At 54.7% G+C, this 27,339-nt stretch overlaps 1 protein-coding gene across 5 annotated transcripts in view; it reads right to left on the bottom strand.

The window, feature by feature from the left end:
- PPFIA4 (PTPRF interacting protein alpha 4) overlaps positions 1-27,339 on the bottom strand; it is a 197,099-nt gene that overhangs the window by 48,578 nt on the left and 121,182 nt on the right. For 4 of the 5 annotated variants that reach the window (XM_008174726.4, XM_065592319.1, XM_008174728.4 and 1 more), the window contains exons 8-17: positions 26,830-26,976; positions 25,333-25,467; positions 23,815-23,898; positions 18,291-18,422; positions 17,301-17,363; positions 15,613-15,704; positions 4,792-4,933; positions 3,509-3,714; positions 2,148-2,388; positions 1,238-1,273 (exon numbers count right to left, since the gene is read on the bottom strand). In XM_008174726.4, coding sequence (XP_008172948.1) covers positions 1,238-1,273; positions 2,148-2,388; positions 3,509-3,714; positions 4,792-4,933; positions 15,613-15,704; positions 17,301-17,363; positions 18,291-18,422; positions 23,815-23,898; positions 25,333-25,467; positions 26,830-26,976 — 1,278 coding nt within the window. The remainder of the gene's footprint in view (positions 1-1,237; positions 1,274-2,147; positions 2,389-3,508; positions 3,715-4,791; positions 4,934-15,612; positions 15,705-17,300; positions 17,364-18,290; positions 18,423-23,814; positions 23,899-25,332; positions 25,468-26,829; positions 26,977-27,339) is intronic. The other variant, XM_042842443.2, reaches the window with a different exon arrangement.

The raw sequence follows: 27,339 nt of genomic DNA, 5'->3' as shown, positions 1-27,339 counted from the left end.
GGAGCTTGAACATAGCACCAGGCTGGGCTGTACAGGACGTTTTCTCCACAGCAACAAAGATGTGTTAGCGGATTAACCACACTGCTGGGCTCTGTCCAGCAGGCCTTACCCTAGGGAAGAGTTGGGAAAGGAGGCTAATTTCTATGCTACTATCCTTGACCACGTCCTTGAGCTGGCCCTAAAACAACACCGCCCAGTCATGGTCCCACAGACGCCAGCGGGCTCCTGAGGCCACTCCCTGCCACTGAACCCCCTCACGGGCAGTGTCCATCTACAGGCGCTGCTCGTTATCCAGTCCCGACTGTCACTGACCTGTGGAGCAGCATTCAAAGCACACAGAGACCCACAGGCCCAGCCATCTACCCTGAAAGTCCTGTGGCTACGACTGGGCCTAGCTCCAAGCGAGCCCAGGGAGACAGCCTCCTCCTCGGTGTAGCGTAAGAGCTGTGCACGTGCAATGAAGTTTGGCGTACACACATATTCGAGGCCATGAACTGCCGCCAGTCCAGGGAGGGCCCGAGACAGGAATCCAGAACCCCAGACCCCAGGGATTTCTCCTGGGTAAGCGGTACTGCACCGTGCCTCTCTTCACGCAGACGGGAAGGCGGCAGGGGCCCTGTCTGTGTACGTGTTATGTGACACAGCTCTTTGCTCACATCCCAGGCAGCACCTGGCCTCTGTTTCTCCCCACACACCTGGGCTGCCCGCAGGACACTCATTTCCGTGCTGCAGTGATGTGTGGAGTGAAAGGGGCACTGCTTTACAGCAGTGATCGGAGCTGCAGGTGAGTCCTTCTGCTGTCTCCCGCGGATGTGTCTGAGAATGGCCGAGTGTCACTCGTGTGTCCCACGGACAGACCCTGGGCCCAGTCTGACGCGGGCTTTTGGCCTTTCTGTTAGGAGCTCCATGCTGGAAAACGTGGTGAGGCAGAGAGAGGGTTCAGGCCACCTTCAGCACCCCCGTCTCTCTGTCTGTGTACCGATATTGCAGCAGCACCCAGAGATCCCAATCATGATCAGAGCCTATTGTGTTAGGTGCTGTACAAACATATGAACGTCCCAAGGCACACTCCCAGCCCCGTATCGCTCACACTCCTTCCCCGACAAGCTTTCATTCCTCAGGATACAAACACACATGAGCAGCTCTCGCCTGCGGTTCAACACAGGCACCGCAGCAGGGCCTAGGACGTTAGCAAAAGAGCGAGTCAAAGAGCCAGAGGAATTAGAGAGTGACTCACAAGCAGTTTCCTCCGGTGCTTCCGTAAGTCACTGGGCTGGTTGCAAGAGGCAAATAGAAAGAGACACAGAAAGGGAGGCAGTTAGCTGAGAATTCCCCTGTGGGCAGAGCAAAGCGACAGAGGTGCTGACTGTAAAACACCCACCCCAGACAGCCCACAGAGCCAGGTGTGGGCCCTAGTGAGAACACCCCCTTCTGCACGGCTTTCCCTAGGGGTGGGCAAATCAACACAGGGAAATGGCAACAGTCATAGTGGGCTTTCAACACCCCCGCCCCCCTCCCCACCCACACCCCTCCTTGTACCCACACACCCGGCTACCCTCCCATATACCCCCACACCGCCCTCATACACACAGCCCCTGCCCGGTTCTACACACAACTCCATCCTCACACCCAACCCGCATACACCCCCCTCAGTTACCTGTTCACTTGCCCAGATAACGCCCTCACACTACACCTCCATCCACACCCCTCACACATATCCCTGCCCAGGTACACCTCACCTCCCCCCCCCCCCATGTACACTCCCACGCTTGGTACACCCACCTTTCCATCCACCCCCTCACATCCCCACTCGCCCCACCTTCATTCACACATTGCCCTTGTGCCCTCATACCCACCCCTGCATTCACCCCCCATCAACTCCCGCCTCCCCCAGGCCTCCCAGCTGCCCTCGTGACCCCCTTTCCACGGGGTAGCAGCAGAGTTGCGCTGGCCGGGAGCAGGCGTGCGAATGAACACACAACAGGCCATGACATTCTAGTGAGCAGCATCCAGAGCTCAGAGACACCATGCTGCGCCCCCGCCCCTCAGGAAGGCAGGCGCTGTGTGGGGAGATCCTAGAGCGGCGCCCGTGGGCCCCTGTGGGTTCAGCGGCCTTGGCTCGCACTGGCACACCCCACCCGGCTCACCAGCGTCATGATCCCCATGCGGTCTAGGTCCTGAGCGGCGCTGCGGGAGGACAGCTTCGGGGTGGAGCGCCCGCTGACCGGGGGCGAGGAGCTGGCCAGGGACAGGGCTGTCAGGGAGGTGGGGATGGAAGCCCGTTTGCGCAGCTGCATCAGGTTCAAGCCCTCCATGCTGCCACTCGTGACGCGGGTCTCCAGCTCCTCGGCGCGCAGCTCCGTGGATTCCTTCTCCTCTTGAATCATCCTGAGGAATCGCAGACGGCGTGAGGCGTGGCAGAATTCCTGCTTCCCCGCTGACGGCTCGGTCGCCATTCCGGGGGGTCCCCCAGCGACCTCCTGCCTCCGCTGCTCCCAGACGCCAGCGGCCAAGCGGGATGGCACCACAGGGCTCCCCGCTCCCCCCTGCAGTGCCAGGACGCCCCCGTCCCCTCTCAGGGAGGCAGTGGCACGGGGCCCCCTTCTCCACTCCAGCAGGGGCAGCCGGGCCCTGTCCCTCAGGAGCAAGAGTGATGGCCCCCCCCGAAACCAAGCAGAACGAAGGTTGTTTGGGAGCCCCTGCAGTGTATTGTGACATGAACCCTTCCCCGTAACTCCAGCACAGCGAGGCTTTGTCTGGGGGCTCCCAGGGCTTTTCTTAGTTAAAAATGTCACATGTGAACACGGCCCAAGGGGCCCCTAGAGGATGATGCCCCCGATGCTTCGTCTCTCCAAATCACTCTGGTCTCAGCCTTCCATCCTTCCCCCCACTGGAACGCCCACAAGTTCCTGAGGGTGCTCCAGCTGCTTTCATCCACTCTGGGCAGCGCAAGGACCCTGAGCCGAGTGACCTGGCCCGCTGGGTTTACAGCAGATCTCGGTCACCAGAGCAGGGCAAAGCAGCCAGAGGGTACAGCTAAATTCCCACACTCCTGTCCTCCAGAATCCCCCTCCCCACATTCCCCTGCACAGCCCCGAATTCTCCTGCCCCTCCCCACGTTCCCCTGCACGCCCCCAAATTCCCCCCGCCTCCTGCCCTTCCCACATTCCCCTGCATGCCCCCACATTCCCCCGCCTCTTGCCCCTCCCCACATTACCCTGCACTCCCCCAAATTCCCCCGCCTCCTGCCCCTCACCACATTCCCCTACACGCCCCAAATTCCCCCGCCTCCTGCCCCTCACCACATTCCCTTACATGCCCCAAATTCCCCCGCCTCCTGCCCCTCACCACATTCCCTTACATGCCCCAAATTCCCCCGCCTCCTGGCCCTCCCCACATTCCCCTGCACGCCCCCAAATTCCCCCTCCCCACCTGCCCCTGCACCCACATCCCCCACCCTCCTGCCCTTCACTGCAGCACACAGAACCAGACACTCCGCAGACTTTACCTGATCTCCTCATTAATGGCGTCCAGCTGCTCCTGCAGCATGATGGCAAGGGTCTGGGCGTCGGAGTGCCCGCTGGGGGACAGCACGTCCATGGAGCTGAAGAGCGCCTCGCGATCCTCCTCCTCCACGTCCGAGATTTCCGGGTCGCTGTCGAAGGCGTGAGACACGGTGGCCAGGACACCGCCTGGCTGGGTCTGCTCCCAGTCCTGAGAGACGGCAGACCCCACATAGGTCACTACTTCCCCACCATGCAGCAGAGGCCAGGGCCCAACCCATGGGAGTTAGGCTCCTAAATACCTTTGAGGAGCTGGGACCAAGCCATGAAGCAGCCAGCACCGGCTCCCCTTGAGCAGGGGCAGGGCCTGCTCCCTGGTGAGGCGCCTCCGAGTGCCCCTCATTCCTGTGTGAACCTCCCTCTCGCAACTGTGCCAGGAGACTCTAGTGCACAAAGAACCAGGCTCCTTGGATCAAACACACTGTGCTACCAGGTCCCAGGGAGACGGCCCCCCATATGACCCCCAGAGCCAGACCTTGGGGAAAACCTTCCCTCTCAACCTGGTTCCTGGGGAGAGGGGCCCCCAGACTTGGGTCCTAGGGCAAAGGGTCCCCACACGCCCCACAGAGCTGGGCCCTGGGGACACATTTCCCTCTCGACTTGGGTCCCGGGGAGAGGGGACGCCCCCTTAAGCCGGGCTGAAGGGAGAGCCCCACCCCCAGAGCTAAGTCCCATGGAACGGGGCCCCCACATGCCTCCAGAGCCCGATCCTGGTGAGAGGATCCAGGCCCTCCCCCATTCCCCAGGGAAATGCAGCAACAGACACACTCTGCTCAGGGCAGTGCACTCTATTCACCAAAGGCCGTAAGTGCACACCGGCTGGCTCTGCTGTCTCTCAACCCCCATGCCCGTCCTGTGCCACGTGCATCCGGTGTGGTGTAACTGCATCGTGAACCCACTTCACCCTGCGCTTTAAATCAGGGAGTAAGTGCTGGCTTGGCCACGGTCCTGTCACTCCCCCACACAATAAGGAACCTCTTGATAAGAAGGGGGTTTAGGGCAATAGCCCTGCAGCTGTCCCGGCCTAATGACCCCAGCAAAGCCCCCCCTCATTTGAAAGGACACAGGCAGCTGCCACAGCTGTTTCAGTTGCAAAAGATCTGTAACACACTCCAAGCTGCAGGTGTAACCGGAGCCTGCACGCAGGCTGGCCGCTGCCCTCGGAGGCGCTGGCTTGAGATCAGCCACGAGCCGCACTCGGAGCAAGGTTGACACTGGGAGATTTTACCTTGGGAGGTTCTTCCCGCAGAGCTGCAAAGCGACCCATCTGTGACCGGTGCAGTCCAGGAGGCGTCCCAAAGGTCTCGGCGGGGGCGTGAACCACCGTGCTCAGGGGGTACCTAAGGTCCGTGGCGCTACCCACGTGGGACCTACGAGAATGAGGGAGAAGAGCCACAGTGTGAAATGCTGCGGTTATAACAACACAGGCGCAGCCCCTCCTGCCCGGGGCGAGCTGGCTCATGCGGCAGGCTGCTAAACCTGTCTCCTGCCCCACAGGCCGAGCCAGTGCGCTCCGTGTCCAGCCTGGGCTTGCACTGAAGGGAAAGAGAGATGGAGATGGGGAAGTCTGAGTTCCCGGGGCTGTGACCACCTGACCTGAACTGATAGTGCCTGCTCAGGGCTCTGGAGGAAAGTGAAGCCCCTACCTCACTGTCTCTAGATCCCAGGGAAATATCTCCCCACCCCGACTCTGGAGAGGCAGTTCCACCTGGTGGGTGTGAGCAAGAGCTAGTGCAGGTAACCAGCCAAACCCATGATGCAACTGGCGCCCAAGGCCCCGCTCCTCAAAGAGATTTAGGTATCTAACTCCCACTCAGCTCAGGATCTGGGCCCAAGTAACAGACCATGTTTTCTTGCGCCTCCGTGTGCTAGGCAGCACAGGTACCGACCACCTGGCTAAGAGAACCGAGCCACTAAGAAAAGGCCCTGCAGTGTATTTACTCATTTCCCTGAGATCCCCGGTCCCTGAGTTCATACAGTTCTCAGCCAAACTCTTCTGATCTTCCCGACGGGACTCAAGCCCCCTAAGATTCCCCTGCAGTCTTCTCTTCTCCATAGCCCACTTCAGCCTCTCCCCGTGGTGAAGATCTGCCACTAAAGCTGGCCAGGAAGTGATCCGCTCCCCACCCCCAGCACCACCACCAAAAATTTCAACAAAACCCAAACTGTTTCCTTTTTGTCACATTTTTTTCTTCAACATTTCTTCAGATCGACAAAGGTATAGGCACCAAAAGGGGCAGACAGGTGCCTAGTGGGATGGACAAAAGCACCTAACCAGGTCAGGAGCCTGACTTGCATTGGAAGTCACTGGTATTTCGGCACCTATCTCAATTAGGCACTTTTGAAAATCCCACTAGGAGACAAAATGTGTTAGGTGCCTCGATCCCAGTGATTTCCAGTGGGAGTCAGGTGACTAGTCTGTTTTGGAGCTTTTTTCACTCTCATTAGGTGCCTATCTGCATCGTTAGATCCCTAAATACCTTTGTAATCTGGCCCTGATCTCTTTCACAGCCAGCACTTTCCAGAGCTTTACCACCACTCCATGTCGTGCTTTTCAGATACAGCACCCTACACAGGCTCGCTTCCGATTCCCTCAGCAATTCCCTGAGCCATCCCCCTCATGTGTGACTCTTTCCAAAGGGGGATGTAGGACACTCCCCGTTACGAATGAGATTGCCAGTTCTGCTGTCCTCAGCAAATGTTACCGCTCTCCAGGCTGAGGGCTAGGTCACCAACTATCCCTGCACCGCTTCTGGTGCCTTTTTTGCAATGGAGTTCATTGCCAGGGAGGTGACATGCTGCTTTGGTGCTCACCCAATCAGCCGCACAATTTACACAGCTGCCCTCCAGAGCCAGGTCGACGAGCGTCAGCTGAGTTTTGCAGCTCAGGCCCATCTCTGTACAGGAAAGGCATTCCAGACAGGTGCTGATAGAAGCCTTATAGGAGTACAATGCACTGCCTGCTTGACCAGCCCAGACTGATGGAGCAAGAGAAGATTAGATAGATCCCCGTCTCCTTTTTCTAGGGAACCCTTGTGCTCTAGGTTGGTATATTACTAAGCCAACCTTTAACTGATGGTGTTAGGGACAAACTTCCCTCTTGGGCAGGGTATTCCTAGGGGGTTCGGTCACCTTCCTCTGAAGCAGCTGGCACTGGCCACTGTTGGGAGACAGAATCCTGGACTAGATGGACCCCTGGTCTGGTCTGGCAATTCCTATGAACAGCAGTCCCCTAACCGAGCGGAAAGGGATGGTTTCAAATGGAATTTCCAGGCCAAAGACCCCAGCGTGCCTTAGGTCACAGCAGGTGGTGAATGAATGAAGAGACAACAAGCAGGGCCGGCTCCAGGCACCAGCCCACCAACCTTGTGCTTGGGGCGGCACCTGGAGGGGGGCGGGGCGGCGCGGCGCTCCGGCTCTGGCCGCCGAGGAGAGCAGAGCCCCAGCCGGCTTGCCGCCCTCCCCCCGGCGCTCCGGCTGGTCGGGGAGAGCGGAGCCCCGGCCGGCTCAGCGCCCTCCCCTGCCGCGCTGGGGGGGGCTGGGCGGGGGCAGGAGGCTTTTTTGCCTTGGGCAGCAAAAAAGCCAGAGCCGGCCCTGACAACAAGGGACACTTAACTAATGGGACAGATTGCAAGGGGCACTTGGAGTCTTTCAGACAAGAGGGGGTGTCTCGAAAAGCTCCCTGTTAGCTCAGCCGGAAGCTCTGGGCTGGATGCAGGAATTGCTGAGTGAGGTTGTCTGGCCTGTGTGATGCAGGAGGTCAGACCATCAGAATGGTCCCTTCTAAAATCAGACTGACTGCACAGTGGCCATCCTCTGCTGAGACCTCTTCTCTCTCTAGAGGTTTAAGAAGAGGCTATTGCCCTTGTGGAAATAATTCCCCTCCGATCCTGCCAGATATCTCTCACCAGTACAGGGTTTGGTCCAGCTGCTGCAGAGGACTGGACCCCTCTCTAGGTCCCAGACTAGCAAACACAAGAGGGTTTTAAGACCTGAACTGGATTCTTCTCTGGATGTGACCCAGGTGCCTGTCAGACCCCTATGGAATACCACAGCTTCTCTTCCTTGGGGGACAGGCCAGAGAGAAGATGTGGGAACGGTGTGTGGGGGTGTGTGTGGTGGTTTCCTTGCCCCAATGGCAGCAGCAGCAAGGAAGTCAGGAATAGTTCTGAAACTCTTCCTTCATGACCAATCAGGAGGCCGGGGGGGGGGGGGGTTGCAGAACACAGCAGGCAGCTCATTGATGTTGAGAACTGACACTGACGAGGAGAAAGACCCCCGTGGACACAAACTCAGGCAGCTAATCATAGAATCATAGACTATCAGGGATGGAAGAGACCTCAGGAGGTCATCTAGTCCAACCCCCTGCTCAAAGCAGGACCAATCCCCAGACAGATTTTTGCCCCAGATCCCTAAATATCCCCCTCAAGGATTGAACTCACAACCCTGGGTTTAGCAGACCAATGCTCAAACCACTGAGCTAATGTGTCTAGCAGAGCTCAGGGGGGAAATCCTGGCTCTTGAGAATTTCACCATTGACTTTGGCGGGCTCAGGATTCCACCCGAGGTGCAGAGTCCAGACCCAGCAGGTGGATGAACGAGGAGGACCAACCTGCCCAAACACCCTAACCAAGTGGGCAGCAGGCAAATACGTGTCCTGTTACCTTGCCACAAAATGGCATTTAAGGCGGTACTACCCGCTCGGCCCTTTCTAGCCTCCCTTGGGGAAGCCGTAGAAGCGCAGGCAATCCGTGGTCACCTCTAGCCCCGGAGCCACGCCTTGACATGGCATTCCCCCTAGACTGCAGGAGAGTGTTCGACACCTTTCCCGCCAGATCCAGCCTGTCATAAATATGAAGGGAAGGGTAACAACCTTTATGTATGCAGTAACATAAAATCCCTCCTGGGCAGAGGTACAGAATCACTTACCTGTAAGGGGTTAATCAGTTCAATTAACCTAGTTAGCACCTGACCAAAAGAACCAATGGGGGAAAGAAGATATTTTCAAATCTGGGGGGTGGGGGTAAATTTTTGTTAGTGCTCTTTTTGTTGGTTCCTCTCGGGACAAAGAGAAAAACCAAGCAGGTAAACCAGCTCCTAACAAGATCGTGAAATGATGCATCTAAAACTGCAGAAATTGTAAGTAATAGCAAGGAAATGCGTTAGTTTATCTTTTGTTTTAGCTTGTGAATTTTCCCTATGCTAAGAGGTAATTTTATTCCTGGTTTGTAACTGGGAAGCAGAGTTAGAGGGGACTCCTCTGTGTTTTAAATCTTTTTATTTACCCTGTAAAGTTATCTTCCATCCTGATTTTGCAGGTGTGATTCTTTTTCTTTTTTTTAAATAAAATTCTTCTTTTAAGAACCTGATTGATTTTCAGTGTCCTAAAAACCAGAGATTTGTTAACCTATTGGTTGGTATATTATTATTATTCTCAAGCCCCCCTAGAAAAGGGGGTGAAGGGGCTTGGGGGGATATTGGGGGGGGGGGTAGGGCTCCAAGTGGTCCCTCCCTGAATGTTTGTTTAAATCACTTTGTGGTGGCAGCAATACCATCCAAGGATAAGGAAAGGAATTTGTGCCTTGGGGCAGTTTTTAACCTAAGCTGGTAAAATATAAGCTTAGGGGGTCTTTCATGCGGGTCCCCACATCTGTACCCCAGAGTTCAGATTGGGGAAGGAACCCTGACACAGCCTCTCCCATGTCAGGGCAGGACTGAGAAGGCAGGTGCGCTTGATTTCCCACGGGGTTGACAGCTCTGGCTGCACAGGCAGAACCCACTGACATCTGGAGGAGGCTGACCAACCACGGGCATGGAGTGACCATCTTGGGCTTGGGCCTTGCCTGACATCCTCCTGTTATGGAGAAGCAGGAAGGAACCCAGGTTTCTCATTCTTGGATGAGGGGAGGCTGGGAACATCCAGAACGTCTGGTGAGGGGGAGGTGATGCGGCACAGAACCGGGGAAGCGGGGCACCATGCAGCGAGCTGGATTGGTCAGGGACTGGAGAGGCGACTCTCCTGGGTACAGACAAGTTCTGGGTCGGCCATGAGAGGTTATCTAGGTAGGGAGACATCATGGCTACCAGTTGAGATGCTCAAAGCGGACCGGGGCATTCAGACACACAAATCCCATTGAAATTAATGGGGTTTGCGTGGCTAAATTGCCAAGTCTGCTTTGGAAACCTCAGCCACTGGCCCTTTCTCCACCCAAGCTAGCAGGAGGAGGGATTCCCCCCAGGCAGGGCGTGTCTGCCCCTTCCCTACTGTGCCACCGTCTGTTGTGACTGGCGCTGCCTGCCCCAGAAACACCTCACAGCATCCCCACTGCTCACAGTGCGGGTACACAGATCAGCTTCGCTCCCCCAGCCGCGTGGGTGTGTCACAACACACCAACTGGGCTCTCCCACCTCCTGAGGGGACAAGGAGGAATCTCAGCAAGCCTGGCACGGGAGGTCCTGACTGAAGAGGAAATTGCAGGTATCAGCAATACGGATCCCCAGAAACAACCCCCGAGTCAGGCAGCCCAGGAGACAGAGCCTGTCTCTCAAGGAGAGGGCAGGGCTGGGGCAGGCGGGGAGCCGGGGTCTCAGCAGACCGTTGGAACGGGAAGAGGCGATGCTTTCTGCACTGTCCTATCTCATGGAAATACTCGCTCCGCGGCAGTGCTGGACATGAGGGGCAGGCTGAGGCCAGGGCTTGGTTTCCTTGCCAGAGATTCCGAACAGTTCTAGGCACTTACGGTGACGGGGCATAGGGTCCCTGATGAGCCACCTGTCTAGGTACGGCAGATCAATGACCAGCTGCCTCCTTGGGAAAGCCATGAGCTATGTCACAGCGTGGCACTGGCGCTGTGACTCGGCAGCTACCTAACTGGGCTTTAAAGGAAGGCACCTGGGCCATATAAATGGGGCAGAGCGGGTCAGTCAGGAAGAGGGCAGGTGAGAGCTGTAGAGACCCGGAGAAAGTCCCTGAAGGAAGCTGTAAGAGGGTGTTGGGGGAAGGCTGAAGGCAGGAGAGCAGCAAGAGAGGTTGGCTGGCTGGCGTCCCCGAGCCAGGGCTAGAGGAATGGAGAGGATTGAAGGCAGAAGAGCATCAGAGGGAGCTGCCTGCTGATGTCTAAGCTGGAAAGAGGAAGCCGAGGGCCAGACAGGGGTGAAGGCAGGGAAGCAGCAGGGGGCTTACCCATGGGCATCTCCATGCCAGGAGAGGTTAATGGAATGGGGGGGGGGTGATGGTGAGGATGATCTCCCAGCAGAGAGGCATTGGGGGCCCCTCTGGGAAGAGCGGTGTTGTACTCTACCTGGAAGGGCTGCAGTGGCTGTCCTGGCAGAACAACAGGAGAGGACTGACGACAAGCCCAGGTACGGGGAGCACCAGGGGACTATCTGTCCTGGGATTTCAAGGCCCACATGCACTGGGGGTGACTATGTGTGGAGATTTGTTTTGGACTATTTACACAATGGCTTGGTAATAAACCAGCCCCAAGGAGGGCCAAAAGAGCCTGGTGTAGAGTTACTGGGGACTCAGAAAAAAGGAAACTGAGGCAGGCACGCTTGTCATGCTGCAGCCTGTCACGGGAGGGGCTGCAAGTGGGTTGCCCTAGGATACTCAGTCATTAACTTGGTCAAGCTGCTGGGTGCTGGCGCCATTCTAAGAACTGCCAGCGCGCTCTTCAGACACATCCCAGCTTCTTCCGGCAGTAACCCCGAATCCTCTTGTCAATGCCCCATACTACTGGCCCCTACCACATATCCAGCCAACTCCATCTCAGATCCATTCTTGACCACATACTGGCTCCTCCACTTCAGGTGCAGACTGGGGGATGACAAGCCCTGGCCATTGGGGAATAACAGCGTCAAAGGCAATTCTAAGCCCTTTTCCAAGGGATGATGCAGCTGCTGTGGGCTCTACAGCTGATTGCACTTGGACCTACTGGAGGGTCTTTGGAGAAGTCAGAGAACAGCTGCCAGGGACTCTCTGTCTCTCCCACCAAGTTCCCTACAGGACCTGCTGGCTGTGGTCTCTGACCAGAAACTTTAAAACCATCACTCCTCTGTCAACAGTCCCTGCTGCCCACTGCCTCAGTCATAGATGGGACAAAAGGATCAGATTGTCTGAGGAGAGAGTCTGAGCGGATGTGGACGGTGAGTAGGCAGTATGCGCTTTTGCTTCCTCGCAGAAAACGGGGCGCTTTGCCATGGAAAACGTCCACAACTAATATTTTGATTTTTTGTCTACATTTTACATGAAAATTTTTGACTTTTTGATGGAAATTCAAAAAGTAAAAAATTTCGGCCAAACCTAGTAAAATGTCAGATCTAAAATGCTGCCATGGTGCCTCATGGGAGTCATAGTTTGGGGGCCTCATACCTCCATCCTCCCTTATGGGCTGAGTTTCCTAGTTGGACTGCATCTCCCATGATGCACCAGTCTCTTTTCTTGGCGAGGCAAGATTATATCAGGGAGGCCCTGCCCATGGTGTATCATGGGAGATGTAGTCCAGCTGGTGAGCTGGACATGAGGCACCCGAACTACAACTCCCAAGAACCATCACAGCAGTGTATTTAAATCAAAATATTTGGGTTTTCGAGTGGAGTGAAATGGAGACCTGGGCAGCCGATGTTGCTAAGATGTCCCGTGCTCTTTTTCCTAGGGGAGCCTGTGGCGAGATACTGCCCTCTGCTGCACAGTTGCTTCACTGGATTATAAAGCTGCAGTAATCTCATTGAGGACTTTAGCCAATGCAACCAAGTGTGCAGAGTGGCCTGGACATGATCTGGACTTGCCTCCTCCCTACAGATGGGAAACTGTATGATAGGCTTTAAAAAAATTGTTTTCCTGGTGTTTGCCGCGATGGTTACATTTGTACAAAAATCACTGTGGCCAGAAAAGACCACTAGATTCAGTGAAACGGGGGGGAACAGTCACCGTGGAGAACCTCAATCAATGCTTCTGCCATTCCAAAGGCAGCAAAGAACCCCGCATCACTGAAAAGCACCCGGCAAATCAGAGAAGCTTCTGGAGCAATCTATATATTGTTTTTTTCTTCTTAATCTTCACAGCCGAGTGTGCAACAAATATTACAGCACCTTCCTGCAACAGTGGAGATGGGAGCTGGCTCTGCCCTATCTCTATCTGCTGACTCTGCAGCCCTTTGTTGACAACAAAAGTGCAATCCATATTTCCCTAACGGTGGAATACAATTTGCATAGCAACAAATGCAATACTGGCTCCAGCAGCCAACACTGCACACAGACCCCTGGGTCTAACCCCTGACGTTAATCTACGGGCAGGGGGGGGATAAAGGGAGCAGAGGGAGCGGTGATGGGTCTAGCACTACGTTTGTCATGAGAAACGCCGTCTGCGGGAGTCGATCCCCTACAGTGGATTCTAGGGTCCAGGTGGCCTGGAGAGGACAGACAAGTTCTCCAAGACCCCAGGGACGTCCCCAGACTGCTCCGAGGAAGATGAGGGGTTTGGGGTGACATGCCATTGAGGGGACACAAGTACTCTTCACCCGCTGGCCTATTCTGTGCATCCTGTCTGATGCTCCGGCCTGCTGGGGTGATGTGATCGAAGACCCAGGGGGGAAGGGCACAGGAACACTCGGGGACCCCTTCCCCATTAGCTCCTTGCTAACTGGGCCATCCTGCTCAGGCACAGGGGGCGAGAAAGCACAGCGGGTTTGAGAAAAGGGACTGTGTCCCCTGACAGAAACCCCAGCCCCTCCTTCACCTCCCTGTTTGACGCCTGCTAGCCAGGGCCTGCTGCAAAAGGAGAGAGGAAAGGGTGAGGTCAGCACCCTGGCGAGAGGCCTGTCCTGCCACCCCCAGCGGAGGGAGATCAGGATTCCAACCACAGTGCCCCAGCTGGACCCTGCTGGATGACACCAGCTTTTGTATCAACCACTGAGTGGCAGAAGATGGAGACACTTCAAGGGTCAGTCGGAACCCCACAACCTCTGGATGGTGGGCAGAGACACCCCCCCCCAGTCCCCTATCCTGCCCCCAGGCACAATCTGCCCCTCTCCCTGCCCCTCCCCAGGAACCCCTGCCCCTCCTCCCACCTCCATTTTCTGGCTACACAATTCACAAGTTCTCCAGCCCAGCCTGAAGATGAAAGGGAGGGGGCAATCCAGTCTTGGAAGGGGAGAGAAAAGGAGGTGGAGATTTCATTCTCCTCTCCCTGTGCCATCAGCCTACTTGAGTCAGTGGAGCCAAGATCTCGCATGATATTGCATGTGATTGGATCATGGCAAGTCCGGCTCCCAGCAGGACCGGCCGCAGCTCGGACTCCATGTGTGGAAGCAGAAACGGGCACCGTTCGATGGGCTCAGTCTGCTCTGCTACAGACTAGGGACTGAATGGCTAGGCAGCAGTTCTGCAGAAAAGGACCTAGGGGTTACAGTGGACGAGAAGCTGGATATGAGTCAACAGTGTGCCCTTGTTGCCAAGAAGGCTAACGGCATTTTGGGCTGTATAAGTAGGGGCATTGCCAGCAGATTGAGGGACGTGATCATTCCCTATTCAGCATTGGGGAGGCCTCATCTGGAGTACTGTGTCCAGTTTTGGGCCCCACACTACAAGAAGGATGTGGAAAAATTGGAAAGAGTCCAGTGGAGGGCAACAAAAAAGATTAGGGGGCTGCAGCACATGACTTATGAGGAGAGGCTGAGGGAACTGGGATTGTTTAGTTTGCAGAAGAGAAGAGGGAGGAGGGATTTGATAGCTGCTTTCAACTACCTGAAAGGGGGTTCCAAAGAGGATGGATCTAGACTGTTCTCAGTGGTGGCAGATGACAGAACAAGGAGAAATGGTCTCAAATTGCAGTGGGGGAGGACTAGGTTGGATATTAGGAAAAACTTTTTCACTAGGAGGGTGGTGAAGCACTGGAATGGGTTACCAAGGTGGTGGGATCTCCTTCCTTAGAGGTTTTTAAGGTCAGGCTCGACAAAGCCCTGGCTGGGATGATTTAGTTGGGGGTTGGTCCTGCTTTGAGCAGGGGGTTGGACTTGATGACCTCCTGAGGTCCCTTTCAACCCTGATATTCTATGATTCTATGATCCCTGCCCCACTGGGACCTCATCAGTTCCTCCTTCCACACATCCATTCCACCCCTTACCATTCCCTTCCCGAATGGAGAGGTGCTTTCTGACTGCCCAGCATGCAGAGTGCGGTGAGAAAGGAACACTGCTCAGGCACAGACAGCACCTCAGCCTGGCCCCTGGAAAGCCCATCCCCAGTGGGACCCCAGCCCTACACATGGGTACTTTTCGTTTTGAAAATGCCTGACACCCCATTGAAGCTACCGCCATGGAGAGGGAATCCAAATGCCGTCAGGTCTGATGCAGCAACCTTCAGGGCTTCCCCGCTCCCCCAGCCCAGCACTAGTGTAAGCTCAATCCACAGCTCAATCCTGCCAGCCCCAAAGACAGCAGCACCGTTCCTAGGCCATCGTTCACGGTGCAGGGAGAGAATCCAAGAGAGCAGGAAACTGAGCAAGCCCACGATTCATTTCTATGGCCCAGTGTGGCAGGTGGGGCTGATCTGCAGTGCCCCTAAGGGACCACGTGCGAGATTGCAGGTGTTCCCTGCCTTAGTCGGTAAGTTGTGGCCACCTGCTTGGAGCAGGGTGACCCATGACCTAAGCGCTGCGTGTCTCTCTCAACAGTTAAACAACAGTATGAACTCAGGATTCGGCTGTCTGCATTTTTAAGTACAGGGGTAAAAAAACCTCTCAAATGCAAGCACTTAATTGTAGCACTTGAGGGCAAGGCCTGACCTGGCCTTGAGGTTCTGGGCTAGCACTGAGGAGCTCCTCCTCTTCCCAGTTCCCCCAGCTCTGTCACTGAGAAGAAGCAGGCCAGCCTTCCTGGCCGGTCTGCTGGCTGTCTCGCTGCTAGCCTGGTCTGAGTGGATTTTCCCAGAGCAAGGGAGGGAACCGATGTCTCCTGCAGGGGGCAGAGAAGGCCTGATCAATCCCGTCACACCTAGGAAGCCGGCATCACGGGACAGCAAGGCAGTCTGTGGTCAAGCCTGAAGTCCTTACCTCGTATGTACACTGTCTGCAAATGTCCCGCTTCTTGTCTTTAGCTGGTCAACCTCCGACCTCAGTTTGTCAATTTCATCTGACAACCTTCTCTGTTCAGAATGAAACGAGAGAGAGGTGTGGAGGTTAGTTTGTACTGAGCAGCTAAGCTTTTGGGGAATCTAGTTTCTCTACAGTTAACCCTATTTATAAAAAAAATAATAATAACCACCGGTCCCAGGCTCTGGGTGTCTTCAACGTGTCTGTAAAGCCATGGGGAATGCAGGCAAGGGTAAATGATGACGCTAGGGCCTGTGCAGGGACAGCTAGGTGCGTTATAGTGGGAACAGACAGATGCATATGCAGAGAAACAATGGGAGTCTGTTGTTAGTTTTTTACATGAAGGAGAACTGACCCCACTTGGATCTCCAGCTTTCGCTCCGTGCCTTGCCGTGTGAAGGTTTGCACTTATCCCAGCGAAAGGGCTGACAGCAAGGAGTCCGCACTGGCAGGGAATCCCACTGCCAGCCAGCAGCTCTTTCCTAATCAGAAACTTGCATCTGCACTAAGTGGCCCCGTTATAATTTAATAGCTGCCAACAGAGAGGCCACAGCTTGGCAAGACTGGAGCGGAGCCAGGAAACCATTATCACCGCATGGCAAACTCCTGCCTTCCCAGAAGGTTGCAGCCACATCCCATCAAGTCACTGCTAATGAGGCCAGATGCATCAGCAATGACTAGACGGGATGCTAGTGTAAATGGAGGAGGACCGAGTGACACCATCGCATCAGGCTCCAGTCCAGCGTGCAAACGGATCAAAACTTGGGTTTCTCTGAATGCTCCTTCCGCCAAGCATGGAGCACCATGTCAGTTCCCAAAGATCCAGTTCCCTGCACTGCCCTGAGCAGTCACAGCCCTTCGAGGGCGAATCAGCTTCGAGACGACGACAGCTAAGGCCATGGTCATACATCCCAAAGGGTCAGGGCGCAGCAGACAGCATAGAAGAGGAAGGGCTAGGTGAGAGCAGTCCAAGGATAGTTATGAGCAAGGCCCGGGGATGAAAGCAGGGCTGCTTAAACCCTACACTGGTTTCTCATCAAGGAAGAGGCAAAGTCCTGCTCCTGATCTTCAAGCCCTGCTGCAGGCCGGGCCGAGATCAATTCTCAGGCCGAGATGGAGCGAGCTCCTAGGGACCAGGCAAGCTGCCTGGGAATAGGGGATGCAGCTTCCTTGGCAGGCAGCCCTGGGCTGTGGAACCCCTTTCAGCAAGCACCAAGATAGTCCAGGAGACTCACCCTATGGAAACTTCACCTGCTCAGCAGGGCTTTCCCCAGAGCCCGGGAGTTATTCTGCAAATCCCCCTCATATAAACTAGGAGGAAGGGGCAGGGAGCAGGAATCAGCTGGCCAACTTTACGCTCCCTTTAGAAGGGGCACGGTTACGCCAGGGACGAGCACAGGATAAATCTTTAGACAGCTTAGACTGGAGAGCATGTGCCTGTTAAATAATACCAGGGGCTGGTGGGACTCGCAGCTTTCACCCACACCACAGCATGGCTTTATTTATGGGACTCGTGCTGCTGGGCGTTTTGGGATCCTGGCTCTTGCACCCGTAACCAGGGTGTTTCCAATAAGTGGGGCTGCCACAGGCACGGGACTGGGAGTGAGGCAGCACGATCCCTGAGGCAGCCCCCCCGGAGCGGCACGTACCTTGTCATGCTGCTGCACCTCGATCTGCTTTTGGGTGCTTTCCAGCTCTTGCAACAACGTATTCTTAAACATAAAAAATGAGAGAGAGAGTCTGTTTAGCTCAATCAGTGGACATGTGCCCACGTGGTTGAAGTTGAGCCTCAGAGGGGGCCGGGCTGATGGACACACGTCAGAACAGAAGGTGACATTTTCCAGACACTCAGCTGGCAGTGATTGGCAGTGGGAGCGATTGCACGGACAGATCCACCTTTGCAATAACTAGTTGTGGCATCAACCATCTGCTTTAAAATCCCTTCCTCGGGTACTCGCGGCTACCACAAACTGGAGTGTGAATAAACAATATCTGCAAACTGCGCACCCCTGTCCCAGGCCTGCACTGGGCTGCCCCAGGCCATGAGAAGAACATACGATGGGAAGGGACCTCTGAGGCCATCGAGTCCAGTCCCCGCTATCACAGGCAGCCCTCTCATATCATCCCCTTCATAAACTTAACAAGCTCCATCTTCACACCAGTGAGGTTCCTTCCCCCACTGCTCCTATAGGAGAAATATCCCCCAGTCCTGAAACGAAGGGCGAGCAATCCGGCATGTGCCACAAAAAACCGCCCCTTCCCCCCGACCACCACGTGCCTCATCCCTGCCCCTCACACTGTGGGAGTCTCGCCTAGCTAGCCTGTACGCTCTTTGGGGCAGGGACCTTCTGCTCCCTGGCAGTGTCCAGCAGTGGCCTGTAGGTGCTACCACAATACGGATAATAGCGAGTAACACTGAATCGAGACTGCTAGTGACCGGCCTGGGAGGCGACAGGTGAGATCTGCAGAGCCACCCAATGCCCGGTAGAAAGGGACGACCAATCTCACAGAGGGTTGGAAATCCTAGGCCTGGTTTTTCCAGCCCTTCTGCCCATCTCTCCCCTGTGCAGAGGCTGCAAAGCTGTACTCTCCACAGAGCCGTCACGGTCTCCCTTTGCCCCTCATGCTGCATTTGGTACCTTTTCCTCCAAGGCTGCCATCCGCTCCTTCAAGTGAAGCTGCAGCCGCTCATTGGACTCGCTCAGCAGTCGATCCACCGTGTCAGACAGCCGCTTGTTATGCTCCTCGTTCATCTTCTCTCGCTGCCGGGCCTGCAACGGCAAATGGCAATCAGCTGCCTGAGCCCCTGGAGCTGGGCGCGCTGGGGGGGTGCTTTTCAAATGGTTCTTTAAAGGAGTCGGGAAAGGCCCAGCCCATCTCCTGGCCAACACAGGCCCCTACCCAGCACTGGGACAGCTTAGCGAAAAGAACCTACTGAATGTGAACCTGGCTGAAACTGCTACTGCGTGGTCTCCCTGAGCCTGCAGAGAACCTGATCAGGTGTTACGTGTCCCACTGATGTCAATGGGGGAAGACTCTGAACCCTAATGATGACATGTTGTGTGACACCGTTAGCTATTTCGCTGCTGGTGGCTTTAGCACAAGCACACAGCTTCCTCGCTGGTGTTGGATGCAGTGGTGGATACTGGGGCAGCTGGTTGCTGTCAAGGGGTGCAGGGGTGGGGAACTAGGAGCTCAAGACACCACCAAAATTTCTAATGACTTCCAGCCTTACCCACCATGGGGGATGAAAGAGGAGACGCACCCCGTGCACACCTGGTTCAAAGCCTCTCAGCTCCTGGCTGCGTAGAACTAATGAATGAAATTGTTTTTAATTGTTCACTTTATTAATGTAACTTCATAAGTAAAGTTTTATGAACTAAACAATATTCATTCATAAAACTGGTTACCCCAATAACTGGCTAATTAACAATTAAGATGCTTGTTAAGAGCCATGGCTGTTCAGTCAGCTGCCTTTGTAAGTTTTACTATCAATCCAATTCCTGCTTAAATCACTAAGACTTGCACTGTTTCAGTATTGTAACTTCTGTTCACCATTTATTACACTTGCCTACAGTGTAACTTCTGTTCACTGTTTGCCATCCATTATACTTGTCTATATTGTAACTTCTGTTCACTGTTTGCCATATTGTAATTCAAACCCCATTTTAAAAACACTTACTCCATTTTGTAAGGGCTTGCTGCAACCTTCATTTTTGCAAACCCTGCTGTAATCTTATTTGTTTAGTTTAGATGTGTGAATGAGGTATGTATGGAAGATGGAATCAACCTCCAGCCCCAGTCTATCCTGATTAAATAGAGTTCAAACACCAACAGCTGAAGATGCAGACAAGAGCCCTAACAAAGTAAGAAGAATCCACCCTAAAAAGAAAAGGTACAATAAAAGGAAGATCAAAGCCCGGTCCGAGTCTGAAAGTCATGTCTGCAATTGACGGGTGATCAATCACCAAACCTGGAGGCAGCGTGACACAGCAAGACCTATAGACTCTGGATTCAAACTAAAGCCTACAAAAAGGATGGGTGAGATGGAAAACTTTGGAGGAGGGTAACATTCTGCTGCCAACATGGAAGGGTATCGGTGCATGCCCAACAGAGACCCAGCTCGTCCTTGTGCCCGGCTTTCCTGGCCAGTTAGCCGCCACAAGCTACGAACCCAAGTTGCAAACTCAAGCCACAGACTCAAGCAGGACTGGTAACTATGCAGCAGCTGCAGAACATCTGATGGAAGTGTGTGTGTGTGTGAATGTGTGTGTGTGTGTGTGTGTGTGTACATATAGGTATTAGGTATAATGTGTGTGTATAAGGATTAAGATATTAGTTATTGGTCATAAATCAAATTGTTATCATAATAAATGTGGCATCTTTATCTTGTCCCCTTTAATAAGATCCTGCTAGTTTTTATTGGTATAACAGCTGTCGAAATGCCCCTGCTGCCTTCTCCCCAAACTGCCAGCCTCCCCTGAGCAGCAGTGAGGACAGGCCGAAACAAAAGGGGAGTCGTTAGCCCCCCAGCCAATGCAGGGGGAGCTATTACAACAGGAGTCGCTGCTCTCCCATGCTGTGGCTTGGAGGGGAACCTCTCCCTCTGCTGTTTGCTCTCCCTTACTATAAACCCTTCCCCCTGCCATTCCTGTGATGCACATTATCAGCACAAAGCACACAGACATGTGCGAGGAACATAAAATACAACCTGAACCAGGTGAGATGCTGGCAGTGCCATGGCCAGGCGCTAGGCAGGAAGGACAGGCAGGGGCCATCCAGCCTGCTCCAGTTCAGAACACAGCAGCACGTGCCTGTAGCTCCAAGCTCCCAGCCAAACACTTCCCTGCCGCCACTCAAGTAAGGAAACCTGCCTGGGTGCCAGTGACCCTCCTGGACAGTGCTGTGGGCAGGCTGGATTGTAGAGCAAGGGGCGTGGCTCGGCTGGGGGGACACGTTCACATGGTCATTCTAAGCCCCTGTTTCCAGACTCTCACTAACCGTCAGAAATAAGCAAAGATTTAGGTCAAAGTCCTTCCAGGCCCAAGAGCAGGATTCACACAGGACTCTGCTGAGTTTTGAGTTACCGGGGCAGAGATTTTATTTATTTATTTGTATGCTTTAGCTCTTGCTTTTGGGGCATGCAGAAGCGCCTGTGTTTCCAGGCTTCAGACTTGCGAGAGCTGACTGGGTTTTTCGAAAATAATGAGGGGCAGAGCCAAGGCGCAGGAAAATTATCACCAACATCAGAGGATCACAAGGACAACCCAAGGAGAGCAGCTCACCACTCCACATGCTTTAGAAAGGTGGGTCGGGATCCTGATCCCCACCTGGAGCCTAGATGGGGAGGCTCATTGGGTCTCAGGCCATAAACAAGTGTCTCAGGCTGTTCATTCCTGGAGAAGCGGACTCTTTGTAAGTTGGTGTCGGAATCACAGGGGCACCTGGCCAGGGGCAGTTGGAGCTGGTGAGCTCCCATCTGAGAACTCTCCCTGCCATCCTCGGGGCTTCTCCACATAGCTACCCTATCGTCCTGCAGCTCCCCCCATGCCTGTGAGCCCTGCCGAGCTCTCAGCAGAGCTTTCCCATGACCCCAGCCCCTCCCTGTCTCTCCATACAGTTCACTCAGCCTGCTGCTGTCGCTGGACCATGCGCTTGGTTGGCTGGTTTGACAGCGGCTGGAGGTTCTAACCACGTAACACGCACCTGGCAGGAAATCTAGAACACGGTTTCCCAACGCTTCTTGTTCTAGGTTTGCCCATGACCCAGAGCCAGTTAGGGGTGGGGAAAAGCAGCCGTATCCAGTCCCTGTTTCTCCACCACACTCATTGCTTCTGCCAGGTGAGGGAGCCCCTCCGCTTAGACCAGCCACGCCCCACTGCGCTGGGTTAACACGGTCTAGGAGCAACCCCACCAGCCAGCCTGAGATCGTTGTGTGCACAGCACAAGTTTACTTCTGAGGCTGGACCCCAGTAAGCTGAGTACAAGATACTAGCTTAGGGCCTGACCCTTTACAGTCAATTCAAGCTCCCTGCGGGGATTAAGCAGGCCAGTGAAGGGGGAGGTGAGTTAGGCTCTTCCGATGCAGAGAAGATGCTCAGCAATTTAAACAGTGCTTCCTACATGCGAATAGTCTCCCTACGCCACAGGCTATGGGCCCATTCTCCTCTCACCTGCCCTGTTCTGCATCAGTGTCACTGCCCTGACTCCAAGAGCGTTACACCTGTGAGAGCAGAGAAGCATCCCATGCACTGCTACAGACTAGGGCCCAAGGGGCTAGGCAGCAGTTCTGCAGAAAAGGACCTAGGGGTTACAGTGGACGAGAAGCTGGATTTGAGTCGACAGTGTGCCCTTGTTGCCAAGAAGGCTAACGGCATTTTGGGCTGTATAAGTAGGGGCATTGCCAGCAGATCGAGGGACATGATCATTCCCCTCTATTTGACATTGGTGAGGCCTCATCTGGAGTACTGTGTCCAGTTTTGGGCCCCACACTACAAGAAGGAGGTGGAAAAATTGGAAAGAATCCAGCAAAGGGCAACAAAAATTATTAGGGGGCTGGAGCACATGACTTATGAGGAAAGGCTGAGGGAACTTGGATTGTTTAGTCTGCAGAAGAGAAGAATGAGGGGGGGATTTGATAGCTGCTTTCAACTACATCTCTATCCCTCAGGAGCCAAAACATCTTACTGCGTTATAGGTGAAACCGCGTTCTATCGAACTTGCTTTGATCTGCTGGAACGTGCAGCCCCGCCCCCACGGAGCGCTGCTTTACTGCATTATATCCGAATTCATGTTATATCAGATCGTGTTATATCGGGGTAGAGGTGTACCTGAAAGGAGGTTCCAAAGAGGATGGATCTAGACTGTTCTCAGTGGTAGCAGATGACAGAACAAGGAGAAATGGTCTCAAGTTGCAGTGGGGGAGGTTTAGGTTGGATATTAGGAAAAACTTTTTCACTAGAGGGTGGAGAAGCACTGGAATGGGTTACCTAGGGAGGTGGTGGAATCTCCTTCCTTAGAGGTTTTTAAGGTCAGGCTTGACAAAGCCCTGGCTGGGATGATTTAGTTGGGGATTGGTCCTGCTTTGTGCAGGGGGTTGGACTAGATGACCTCCTGAGGTCCCTTTCAACCCTGATATTCTATGAAGCAGGCCCAGGACTCTAAGGCGGTATGTAGATGGATCAAACAGATGGAGCGAGATTACCATGCAAGTAGCATGATGGGGCAAAGCCCTAAAGACTAGGTGGTGAGCAACCCAGGAGCAGGACAGCAGCCCTCTGTTTACTCTGCACGGCTTCAGAGACGGAGATTATCAGGGCTTTCCCCCTGGTATGGGAGGCAGCATTCTCTTGGTGTCCAAGCATATGACAGGGAGTCAGGAGATCTGGGTCATATTCCCAACTGTGCTAGTGGCTCAGTGCTGGGCCTCAGGAAAGCCATTTCCTCTTGCTGGGGCTCAGTTTTCTCATCTGTAAACCGAGGATGATAATTCCTTCCAACCTCACAGGGCTGCGGTGGGGATAACGTGTCCACACGGGAAGGACTTTGAGAACCTCAGATGGAAGGTGCTAGCTAGAGTTGTGCAAAGGACGTGGAGAATATGGCAGCACCCACCATCTTTCAGTCCCCTGGGGGCATGGATCAGCGTTCATGTCATGCTCCCAGTCAGTGCCGCTAATGATCCCACCAGCGGACCAAATTCAGTGATGAACCCTGGTCACCTGGCGCCTGAGACATGTTGCACATACACTAAGAAGAATTCAGTCCTCCCAGAGACAGGCCTTGTTTAGACTAGGGAAAAAGGAGTGTGTGTGTGTGGTGGGAGAGGGGTTATAAATGAAGGGAGCTCAGCGCCTTTGACATCCTTCTGAGCACCAGGGTTAGGTGCAGTTTAACACCTGGACATTTGAGTAACCCTAATTGGTAGCCTAGATAAAGCCACTGGGATAAAGCAAATTTGGCATGGGAGATTCCCCATCCCCTCACCCAGAGCTCCTCCTAGAATGCCCCCACAAGCACCTCCTTCCCCAGCCCCACACAGAGCCACCCACGTCTTCTGCCGCTTCGCATTCCCAGGAGGAGATGCCACAAACGGGAGCGGAGGAGCAGCAGCCCCGCCAATGTCCACGGCAGGCGGGTGACTCCTGCATCGGTGGAGCTTACCCTCGCCAGCTCCTGGTTCTTCTCCTCCAGCTGACTCTCCAGCTGCCGTAGATGTTCCTCGATACTCCCGTGCCTCTCCTCTGCCTAGGAAAATCCAAGGAAGCTTCTAGGAGAAGCCAGCACTAAGGCTCCAGAGAGCTGTCATCCTGCTTAGGAACGGCACTGACCCGCCAGAGATGGCAATGGGATTTCAGTGCACTCCGGCACATCAGCTGGACTGACTCACTGAGCGGGCAGTGACAGCTCTCCAGGGGGGATTTGGGGGCTGGGCGGCCCTTGCAGGGGGCTCAGCTGGGCCTTGTGCACTGGCTCTCGGGCCTGGCATTAAAGTGCTGAAAGAACCCTGGTTCAAACTGCTCTGCACCAAGCAATGATGAGAACAGGCAGCTAACTCCTGCTTATCTGGGCCTTGGTGTTCCCCCTGCCCCCCACCAGGCCCTGTCCCGCACATTTCCAGGGAACTGCTCTGCCACAGGGGAACCCTTCTCCCTGCTTGGCGTGGGCTCCCTCTCTCACCAGCTCCTGGGTGGGGTTGATCCCTTCAGCGTGAGCCTGCAGGCACCCAGCTGGGGGAACCTAGGGCAGCCATGGCTGGGCATTGCCTACTGAGCACCCTCACCAAAGGCCAGCAGAGTCTGGCAAAGTGAGCTTGTGAGGGTCAGGCAGCCAGGCAGGAGCAGGGACACAGAGGAGGCTGATGATGACGCACAAAGGAGTTTGTAAAGACAAAGGCCACAGTGGCTGCTGCACCCCGCCCATCCCTGGGGCAGTCCCAGCTCTGCCTATCATGGGCGTCTTAGACACACACTGCCCCGTCAAGGGGTCCTAGAGGCTGAATGCCCTAGTGGTGCCTGCTGGGTATCTGGGCTGGTGTACACCCTGGCAGGCACCAGATGCCAGAATTAAACTGGGGTGTGGCAGATGCACTGGAGGCACCGGGTTGAGGGACCCGGACACCTACACATCCCAGAGCTGCAGGAGCTCAGGCAGCAGGAAGGGTGGGTATGGCCCTGGCTGCCTAAGCCATGCCTCCTCTCTGCCTGCACTCCCTCACACCATCCCCAACACCACCCTCATTAGTTCAGGCCACAGCCCCGCTAGCAACACCGAGCTCCCCACCACTACAGTGGAGTTATTTGGCCCCACTCTTCGCAGAGCCTCTCAACAGAGCCCACCCTCCAGCAACTTCTGAAGGCACGGACCCAGGAAGGGCCTCTCTGCTCCTCTCTCTAACCAGAGTAACACAGCCACCCCCGCTCTGGCACACACGTCCGTAATGCCCCTTCACTTAATGCTTTAAAAGGCGTTGGTGTTCTGCTTCGGCGACAGTCATGCACCATCCAGACAACCTCTGAACGGGCAGTGGATCCTCTCAGCTCCGTGCTAGGGCTGAATGGCCTGTGTTAGACAGGCGGTCAGACTAGGGGATTAACAGGTCCTTCTGGCCCAAGAATCTAGGAATAATGGGGAGCGGGGGGTGTTCCCTGTCCTAGCCCCCTACTCCCGCTGCCCACGTACCTTGGTAAGGGCTGCTATCCTCTGGGCAAGCTCTGCTTCCACCTCTGGCAGCGTCTCTGCCTTCCTCATTGTTTGCTGCAGTTTCTGCTCGGCCAGCTCCAGCAGCTCCTGGAGGTGCCGAGCCTTCTCCTCACACTGCAGGACAACGCAGAAGAGACGCACTTAACACGGAGCCCTCTATACCCTAATCGTCCCAGCTGACACACAGACAAGCAAACAGGAAGGACCAGGGAAACCTGCCCTCCATAGCTGAGTGAATTTCAGGGCCGCTCCCAGAGATTGGAGGTTCATGGAAAGCACCAATCTTGGCTAGTTTCCTCCGACAGATATTGCCAGCTTGGGTCAGACCAATCAACCAGTCTCCTGGCTCCAACATACGGGTTGCAGAAGAAAGTGCAAGCATCCCCCTAGTGGGCAACTGTGGAATTACCTGCCCATGTGGGAAGTTTCTTCCTGACCTCTGGTAGTTGTGATTGGCTCATGCCCTGAAGCAGGAGGGTTTTGATTACTTATTCATTTTTTTACCTTCCTTAACATAGCTGTGGATATTTTCACTATCCATAGAAAGAGATAACTCCATCCTGAGTCCTGCTGAGTTCTTGACCTCAATGATCTCATGGGGTAGTGAGTTCCACGGGTTAATTATGCAGGATGGAAAAACTACCCCCTCACAGTACATTTTGGCTAGCTCTAGGTATCAGCTGGGCTGGCACTTGGGTCTAAACTACCCAACCTCTGCAGTGACACCCCTGCTGAGATTTCCCCGACTTCAGTCCCTTTCTCAGCAGTAGCAATGGCTGTGTCTAATTAACCGGAGCGGGCTGAGCCCAGCATGGCACCTGAACCTGCAGAGGGAGGATGTGAAGGACATGGTGATACCTGTAATATTTTATGAATATTATATGTGCCATCTGTTTGGATGGTGTGGTTTGCAATCTGGTTACCAGGGGTTAATTCAAGCAGGGGTTACTTGCAAGAAAGAGGACAATAGCTTCAGACAGCCCGATTTACCAGTACTTAAAAAGATAACACAGGCGTCATTTGCTTTTGAAGTTTTAAGTCTGACCACAGGAGTTCAACAATCCAGCTGGTAACCACAGGATCCAGGCAGGAAAAATTGGAGCAAAGAACTCTGAGGGATACAAGGAAAGTCCATGAAGGACTGGGCAGAGAATGAGGCAAAGATTGCTGGAGAGCAGAGCCGAGCTGAGAAACTCCGGCAAGCACCCAAGGTGCTACGGAGCAGGGACCTGGTCGGCGAGCAGGAGAACCGTGGGGTTACAGCTAGCTCTGGAGCCATGACAAAGGGCTTCAAGGGAAGACCCACTGCTGTTCGGCAGGCAGGGGTTGACTCCCGATGGAGCAGGCAGGCATCTCCAGACAGGATGCTCGGCTGAGGGGAAGGACGGGGGCTTCCAGGCAGCTACCGAGTCTGCAACCTCCCAAGCTGTTTCCCGTGCATACGCTGCTCCTGCAACACCAGGGGGGGCCCAGTACCTGGCGATGCAGAGACTCCTTGTTGGCCAGCTCGTTCTCCAGCTTGTCGTTGAGATCGTGGATGGAGGTGGCTTCTCTCTGGGCAGCCAGGTAGCGCTTCTCTAGTGTGGTGATCCTTTCCTCCATGTCGTCCTTCTGAGCCAGAGCCTGCGGGGACGGGGCACCAGCAGAGTCACAGCGATCCACAAGCCCAAGGGCCACTACCCCTAAGCCTGAGTATGTAAGGGGGAGCCCTGGCACGTGCCAGAGAGGGGCTTAGAGCAGTAGGAGCTAACAGGACAGGGATTGACAGCAATCAGGGGTCACAATCATGGCAACAGACCCTCCTGTGCAGAGTAACCTGAAATCCCCTATCCAAGTGTAAAGCCTGGGGAGGAGCCAGCCCATCGCACCCCGTGTCCCTCCTCTCCTCAACGCCCCCTTTCCCCGGAGGCCCCCTACCACTCATGTTCTCCACGTCCCTCCTCTCCTCCTCCTCCTCCTCCTCCTCCTCCTCCTCCTCCTCCCGCC

This window comes from Chrysemys picta, chromosome 4 (assembly GCF_011386835.1).
Source record: "Chrysemys picta bellii isolate R12L10 chromosome 4, ASM1138683v2, whole genome shotgun sequence".
Lineage (NCBI taxonomy): Eukaryota > Metazoa > Chordata > Testudines > Emydidae > Chrysemys > Chrysemys picta.
The sequence above is the reverse complement of the archived record's forward strand: the minus strand, read 5'-3'. Positions and strand labels throughout refer to the sequence as shown.